This window comes from Leptonychotes weddellii, unplaced genomic scaffold, assembly GCF_054177405.1.
Source record: "Leptonychotes weddellii isolate Sample4059 unplaced genomic scaffold, ASM5417740v2 HiC_scaffold_8312, whole genome shotgun sequence".
NCBI classification, from domain to species: Eukaryota; Metazoa; Chordata; class Mammalia; order Carnivora; family Phocidae; genus Leptonychotes; species Leptonychotes weddellii.
The window spans coordinates 1-8,814 of record NW_028053902.1 but is presented as its reverse complement, the minus strand read 5'-3'; the positions used below and the strand labels follow the sequence as shown (position 1 = coordinate 8,814).

Below are 8,814 nucleotides of genomic sequence, written 5' to 3'. Positions count from 1 at the left end.
GTCCCCAGGTCAGTGACGGTGATGGTGATGTTGTACTCGGCCTGGCTCTCTCTGTCCAGTGGTAGCTCTGTTACCAGGGTGTAGAAATTCTTGAAGGTAGGCTTCAAGAGAAAAGGGAGGTCATCCTGAATGGAGCACACCATCCTCCCGTTGTCCCCAGCATCTTGGTCTCGTACGCTAAAAATAGCGACCACCATTTCAGGTGACGAATTTTCAGGTATGGGGCTGGTAAGAGATGTCATGACTATTTCTGGTGCGTTGTCATTCACATCCACAACCTGAACTAAAATTGCTGATTTTCCGGAAAGGCTACCCCCATCAACGGCCTGAATATTTATTGTATATGACTGAATTAACTCGAAATCCAGAAGCGCTTTTAAATGGATTTCACCAGAAATTGGGTGGATTTCAAATGTTTTCCGTATGTCTGTGGAGACGTGGGAAAATGAGTAAGATAGTTCTCCATATATTCCCGCATCCAAATCTGTAGCAGACACCCGGACGACCAGGGAGTCCACAGGGCTGTTTTCTGGTACCTGAACCTCATAGACAGGCCTCTCGAACTCTGGAGCATTGTCATTGATATCTAAAACCAAAACACGAACCAGTGTGGTTCCAGACCTGGGCGGAGACCCGCCATCCAAGGCTGTTAGCGTTAATCTAAACTCGGGCTCCTTTTCTCGATCCAAAAATTGGTCCAGTAACAGCTCTGGGTATTTTCTGCCGTCATCACTGGCTTGTAATTTAAGGTGGAAATAAGGATTGGGACTTAATGTATAGTTTTGGACACCATTCTTTCCTACATCCAAGTCCTGAGCGCTGTCCATTTGGAATGAGGTTCCTGGAGCAGTACTTTCTGAGATTTTCAGAAGTATGTGTTTGTCTAGGAAGGCAGGAGTATGATCATTTATGTCTTTAACCCAAAGTTCAGCCCGAAAAAATTGTAAAGGATTTTCAAATAATACCTGGAAATGCAATATACATGGCTCTGTGAGATGGCAAAGTGCCTCCCGGTCGAGTTGCTCATTTACAAGCAAGTTGCCAGTCTGCTGATCCAACAGTAAATATGGTTTATAGTCGTCAAAGATGACTCTTGCCCCCCGTGCAACCAAATCTTCCACACCTAAACCTAGGTCTTTCACCACATTGGCTATAACGGAGCCGATCTCCATTTCCTCTGCCACAGAATAGCGCCAGGGCTCTGAACACACCAAAGACCCTCCCAGGAAAACAAAGAAAAGCAGCACTTGCCTTATTCGCTGATGGCGCCTCTCTCTTGGCTCCATGGCTCCTTAGCCAAACGTGTTTCTGCAGAAATGTTTCAACTCAGCCGCAAACAGCTTCTAAATTGCTCCTCTCATCTATCAGCCTGGACCACTGGGGATCTATAGACTTGTAATCCTGTCACGAGGGTGTTGTTGGCTCCCTAGCTTTCTCTTGAAACCCTCTTTTCCCCTTCCTGCTTCTCCTGTGCTCTCAGTTCCACTGATTAATGGAGACCAGAGCATTGGATAGTACAAAAAAAGTCCCCATCTTATCCTGCAGCGCCACCACGCGACTCTGCAGCTTCTCAGGTTTTAAACAGTCAAATAAGTTTGGGACAAAATATTAATTTATTTTGTGCATTTGTTGATTAATTTAAATTACACTTTCTCCGGGGCGCCTGGGTGGCTCAGTCGTTAAGCGTCTGCCTTCGGCTCAGGTCATGATCCCAGGGTCCTGGGATTGAGCCCCCGCATCGGGCTCTCTGCTCAGCGGGAAGCCTGTTTCTCCCTCTCCCACTCCCCCTGCTTGTGTTCCCTCTCTCGCTGTGTCTCTGTCAAAAAATAAAAAAAATCTTGGGAGGGGGTGGGAGGATGGGTTAGCCTGGTGGTGGGTATTGAGGAGGGCACATTCTGCATGGAGCACTGGGTGTTATGCACAAACAATGAATCATGGAACACTACATCTAAAACTAATGATGTAATGTATGGGGATTAACATAAGAATAAAAAAAAAAGAAAAGAAAATCTTTAAAAAAAAATTGAACAAACTAGATCCCAGTTTAGTTGTAGAAAACATCTATTTTGCAGACCCAGGCCTTCCAGGGGCATAATCATAAATATTTTATTCATCCATTCATTACTTTGTCTAGCAAATATTTATTGACCATATACTTGTGCTAGGAATGGTAGTGTTAGGAATAGAGTGGTAAGCAGTTTCTGTCCTGAGAGATGGAGGCAGAAAGTGATTACACATTTAAAAATAGAACATAATGAGGGATGCCTGGGTGGCTCAGTCAGTTAAGCATCCAACTCTTTATTTCAGCTCAGGACATGATCTCAGGGTCATGAGACCCTGCTGAGCATGGAGCTTGCTTAAGATTCTCTCCTTCCCTCTTCCTCTGCCCCCCCAAAAACAAAAATAAATTAAAACTTAAAAAAAATGGAACATAATGAATACCATGATAGCAAAAGTTCATGCTATTCTAAGAGCATAGATAAGGGTCATCTAACCAGCATTTGGAAGTACAGAAAAGACTTTTCTGGAACAAAAAATGGGTGTTGGGTAAAATTTCCAGATAATCCCAAAATATGATTGTGCAAATCTGAGCTGAGAGAAGTGTTTTTGGAAGAACTGAAATAGGATCAATATGGCTAAGCCATAGAGCAAGAGGTAAGAAATAAGAAATGAGATTGGAGAGATAAGCAAATAATTTTGTAAGCCCTTCCAAGGCATTTGGAACTCTACATCAATGGAAATGCAAGATTATTAAAGGCTTTTAAATAGAAAAGGAGATGACATTGACCTCAACTAGAAATGCAGTAATAGTCTTATATTAAAATGATAAAGATACAGGATGTGGTGACAGATTAGACATGGAGGGAGTGGGATAAGAGGAAGTGAAAAGAAATGTACCTTTTTTTCAGGCTCAGGGAACTAAGTGAGTGTTGATGCTATTAACTAATAGAGGAAACAGGAAAAGGAGAAGAGAGGAAGAAGTATAGAGCTGGAAAGAATGTTTAGTTTTAAGGAAGGGAGCATTTAAATTTAAAACATGTTGAGTTTGAATTGTCCATAGAGCATCCCATATAAATAGTTATATAAATGATCTCCCATTACATAAATGAAATTGAGAAAAGAGGTTTGAGCTGCAGAGACAAATTTAGGATTTATTGGTATAAATGGTGGTTGTAGCCCTTCAAGAAAGAAGGTAAGTTGTAAATTAAGAGGAGTATGCTTGATTTTGTGATTTCAGAGATGATGTAGCTCTAAGAGACTACCATCTCCAGAAAGTGGCCATGGTCTTAGGTGACTAAGACTAGAGTATAAGTGAATGTCACCAGAGAAGAAGAAGGCTAGAAACAGAGATAGGTCAAACTCCTAGACCCAGAATTGTGGCAAAGGATAGACAGAGTAAACCTGTAAGAAGTTATATTTGAGAAATCAAATGTCTTCACACCACTTCTCTCCTATGATCTTGTTTAATTTAAAGCCAAATTGATATCTCTCATTTGATTCTCTCATTTGATGACTCTTAAGGCAGGAAGATTTTCTAATTTCTTTCAGCATATTGAAGATATCTTGCTTTTAATTTCCAGTGCTACTGTTGAGAAATTGTCAGCATGGAACATAGCTGTCTGTCTAACTGCCATGTGTTTAAAGATTATATGTCTTTTCCGTATGCCTTTTCATTTAAAAAATTCTCTTTGTTTTTGGCTTTTTGAAACTACACAATGATGTTTCCAGGCATGTTTATCTTTTATTTATCCTGTCAGGTTTATCTGAGTCTCTTGAATCTGTGTGTTGACATTTTAATCAATTTTGGAAAAATCTCATATATATATATGAATTTTTTTTTAAGTAGGCTCCACGCCCAACATGGGGTTTGAATTCATGACCCTGAGATTAAGAGTCGCATGCTCCAATGACTGAGCCAGCCAGGTGACCCTACAATATTTTTCAAATATTGCTTCTGATCCTGTCTTAAACTTTTTACTCTGTCCTATATTTCTAACCATCTCCTCCATATTTTTTCATCTTCCAAATTCTCTCAGCTGTATGCTAGATATATTCTGACCTTTCACTTCACAAATTATTTATTCAGTTATATCTACTTTCTCATTAAACCTTTTATTCAATTTTGATTGAATTTAAGTTTTGGTTCTATTTTTTAGATCTAGGAGTTCTATTTGGTTCTTTTTTTTTTCCCTCAAGATTTTATTCATTTATTTGACACAGAGAGAGAGCACAAGAAGGGGAGCGGCAGGCAGGGGGTGGGGGAGAGAAGCAAGCTCTCAGTTGATCAGGGACCTCGATGCAGGGCTTAAACCCAGGACCCTGGGATCATGACCTGAGCCGAAGGCAGATGCCCAACTGACTGAGCCACCCAGGCGCCCCTATTTGGTTCTTTAATATTCTATCACATTTCTTACTCTCTTTACATCTTTAAGCATAACTTTTATTTCAATTAAAGTGTTTAGCATATTATTAGATTATGTCTGCTAATTAAAATGTTTGAAGTATATTTCTGTATTCTGATTTTTTTTCTGTTGGCTCTCACTCATGGTGTCATGTTTCCTTGTGTATTCAGCTATCTTTGTGGTCAAGTTAAGAATATAAAACTTATTTATATGAATATTTTTAGCCTTAGGTTGAACTTTCTTTTATAGAAGGCCTGCATTTGGTTCCATCAGAATCTGGAAGCACTACTTTTGTCAACAACCATGTTAAATCAAGTTCAGTGCTAAAAAATCAAATCCAGGGCTGAAATTCCACACAAGAGTTCATCCATTTCCCATTTACTTTCACCTTAAAGGAGTAGTTCTTAGGGATCCATATTTATTAATGCAAGGGTCTTCTATGAACTTTACTTTGTTATGCTTTTATTTCCTCCCTTATTATATAAACCATCAAAATAGAGGTTTACACTTCCCAGGATTCCAAATATTCTAGGAAAAAAGTAGATTTTAAGCTCATTTATCTCTCTGGATTACCCTTAGACATTAATTGTGACCTGATAATATATTAGTGTCTTATCAGCTAATTGTTTTCAATGGAAGCATGGGTCTACACAATCTGTACCATCCTTACTACAAATAAGTCTCAATGAGACTTGTCTCAAAATTACAAGTAAACTCTTAGCTTTCTAGAGTATGGGCAATTGATCTCAAGAAGATAGAGAAATCATATGCATTTTTTACTGATCAATGCTAAATCAACCCTATAATGCTGCAATCAACTTAAACAATCTCTTCAAAGAGACAATTTCTGTCATTGACATTGGTATAGCTCCCACTTCTCTCTGCATTCTTTATTCTCCTATATATAAACACAACTTCTTTCCCACATCTGTTCCTTCTTCTCTCCTCCCAATATGTTTATTTATATACTTGTACAAATATAAGATATTATGTATTATATGGACATATACAGCACTGTACTATAAATCTTAGTATCTTTCTTCCTTTTAAAACATTTGGGATTTATCCATGTGGTTTTATATACACCTAGTTCACTCCTTTTGATAATACTGCATAATACACCTTCAGAAACATTTTCCACATTTCAGTTACCAGTTGCTTTACTGATGGATATGTAGGGTTGACTCCTATTCTTTGCTCTCCCAAGATGAACATTCTTATGCATATCATTTGTGAAGCTGTGAAAGAAATTATTTGGCTTATACACTTGAAACTAATATAACATTGTGTGTCAACTATACTTCAATTAAAAAAAAAAAGAATTTTCTGGCTTATATACCCCAAAGTAGAATTGCTGGATCACAGGGTATGTTCACTCTAAATTTCACTAAATACAATTAAAAATCTCTCAAGGTGGGCTGTACATGTGATTTCCTATTGTTCCACTTGATATTATGCAAATGTCTCATCTTTACTAATGCTATGGGTATAAAGTAGTGTCTTATTTTAGTATGTTTTTCACCAACTAATGAGGTCAAGCATCATTTCATGTTCTTTTCAGACTTCGTTTTCCCTTTTTTGAATTTCCTTTCCCTTTTATCCTTTAAAAAAAACCTTACTGGCTTTCTGACTTTTTGATTTTTGCTAATCTGCAACAGTTACTTGAATAATCTGAATATTAATCCTTCTCAGTTGAACTGCTCCAAGTAGCTTCTCCCTGCCTTCTGGCTTGCCTATGTTATCTTCTGGTTTTGAGGTAGTAATATTTGTCAATTTTTATCTTTACTGTTTGTATAAAGCTTTAAGAAATTCAAACTGATAGTAAGGTTATAAAGATATTTTTACCTAGGTTTATTACATTTTCTCAATTAAAATACTTTAACTTCACCTCTTAGATCCATAGAAAGTTTATTTTTATATGGCATGAGATGAGGATTTTCTTTATATAGTGAGCCAATTTTCCCAATAACATTTGCTAAGTGATATGTCTTGCCCCTAAACCCAGTGATTTTGACAACTCCTCTTTCACAACCACATTCTGTTATATAAGAGGATTTGACCCTGGATTCTGTTCTACAGGGTAGTCTACAAGTCTCTTCCTAAATTATTCAAATAGGATATTCTGTTTTTCTCTATTCTTTTCTTTTTAAAAAAGATTTTACTTATTTATTTGAGAGAGACAGAATGAGAGAGAGAGAGCACAAGAGGGGGAGGGTCAGAGGGAGAAACAGACTCCCCACTGAGCAGGGAGCCCGATGAGGGACTCCATGCGGGACTCAATCCAGGGACTCCAGGATCATGACCTGAGCCCAAAGCAGTCACTTAACCAACTGAGCCACCCAGGCTCCCCTATCTATTCTTTTTAAAAATGTTTATTTATTTGAGAGAGAGAGAGTGGGGAGGGGCCGAGGGAGAAAGAGGAGAGGGAGAGAATCTTCAAGCAGATTCCCTGCTGAGAGCAGAGCCTGACATGGGGCTTGATCCCTGGACCCTGAGATGATGACCTAGCTGAAATCAAGAGTCTTATGCCAAACCAACTGAGCCACCCAGGTGCCCCTGTTCTTATCTATTCTTTTTTTTTTTTAGATTTTTATTTATTTATTTGAGAGAGAGAGAGAGGATGAGACAGAGAGAGAGGATGAGAGAGAGAGAGAGCATGAGAGGGGGGAGGGTCAGAGGGAGAACAGACTCCCCGCTGAGCAGGGAGCCCGATGTGGGACTCGATCCCAGGACTCCAGGATCGTGACCTGAGCCGAAGGCAGACACTGAGCCACCCAGGCGCCTCTGTTCTTATCTATTCTTATTAGTGCATAAGAAGCATAAGATTTACTTCTTATGAGTCTGAGGGATTAAGAGGACCCAAACATTCTTTTTCAAGATTTTATTGTTTAAATATCTATTTATATGAAATTCTCACAGCCAGTAAGTATCTACTGCAAGACAAAATAAAACCAGTAAAAATTTCATGAAGAAAAAAAAAGATTCCTAGGGAAATTGGAATTTGTTGCACCCATTTCTCAATGTCAAATTCTATTTTATTACATCATCTAGCCTATAATATCTAATTTTATGAGAAAAATTACAAAATGTTAGGCAGACTAGTTATATATCCATGCTACATTATAGCTATGAAAATCTCTACCTATAATCTTCCATTAAACTGTCTACTTAAATATTAGGGACATAATCTGTAACACCCTAAGATATCTATAAGCCATAAATACAGACCCATTCCTTCTTTTGGATATCAGAGAGAGGCCACAAAGTATTAAGGATTACATATCGATGGAAAAGTGAACCTAATTCATTTCTTTAACATTCTGAATTTTCATTTCAATTTAAGAAGTTTTTATATGTACTCTTCTGATAGTTATTTTACTCAGAATGACACCATGAACTACGTTCTAGTTAAGTCATGAACAATATAAAATAATAGAAATTTAAACTAGTAAACAGGGTATCGAAGAAAACAAAATAGCCGTATCAAGGCCCATAGCATTATAAATTTCCTTCCCCATAAAGCATAACAACAGCAAAGGAAAAATACTTAAGAAATCAATAATTTTCAATACGATCATTTTTATTTTGTCACAGTGAATTTTTGAAAAACACTATAAGACAAAAAGCAAGTAAATAAGGTTTCCTAGTACTAAATATGGAGAGTTATCTTTTTTTTTACACTTTATGATGAAAATGTGCGAAGTGAGTAGTACAACAAAAATCCAATATACTTTCACCCAGATCCAAAAGCATTTTTTATTTTTGCTTTCTGCTTTGATAAAATACCTAGAAGTAAGTTACATATATTGTGGCATTCGCTCTTAATACTGCAGTTTGTATCTCCAAATAATTAGTAACATTGTCTTGCCTAACAATGCCATTATCACAACAAAAAATTAGCAACAACTCCGTTAATATAACATTTTTGGCCAAACAATTAAAAAAAAAAAAAAGACAACACACAGATTACATTTCCACTTCATTATGGCCGCTCATAAAGATTTGTGAGGAGAGCGCGAGAAATGATAATGCATGCAATTATAGTACAACCTAATATCCATTACAGATTGGCAAAAAAGTATCCACACGTTGTCAAGAATAACAAAAGATTCAAAGTTTAAAATAAATTATTTTATTGAATGTTGAATCCAAAACTATTCCTAAAGTTCTCATTTACCCCTACATTTCTACCAGTGTCAGGGATTGGAAGGCTGGGGATAATGGGCTTGAGGAATTTGAACTCATTGGTCCCCGAGTCTCCCGTCAGACACACCTCGTACTGGTAGCTGTGCGACAGGGTCCCCGCGCCGCTGACGTCCACCAGGTGGCCCGCAAAGGGGCCCTCGGGCACCGAGCAGCCGCCCCCCGACGCCGCCCGGCTCCTCCTGCCCAGCCGCACCGCCACGAAGCC

At 38.2% G+C, this 8,814-nt stretch overlaps 1 protein-coding gene across 1 annotated transcript; it reads right to left on the bottom strand.

Annotated features, from left to right (window-relative positions):
- Positions 1 to 5: 5 nt before the first annotated feature.
- LOC145719926 (protocadherin beta-18-like) lies at positions 6 to 2,446 on the bottom strand (the record flags this gene model as incomplete). Its single annotated transcript, XM_081811549.1, has 1 exon — positions 6 to 2,446. A coding segment is annotated over exon 1 (1,281 nt), but the record flags the coding sequence as incomplete, so codon positions are not given.
- Positions 2,447 to 8,814: the final 6,368 nt, after the last annotated feature.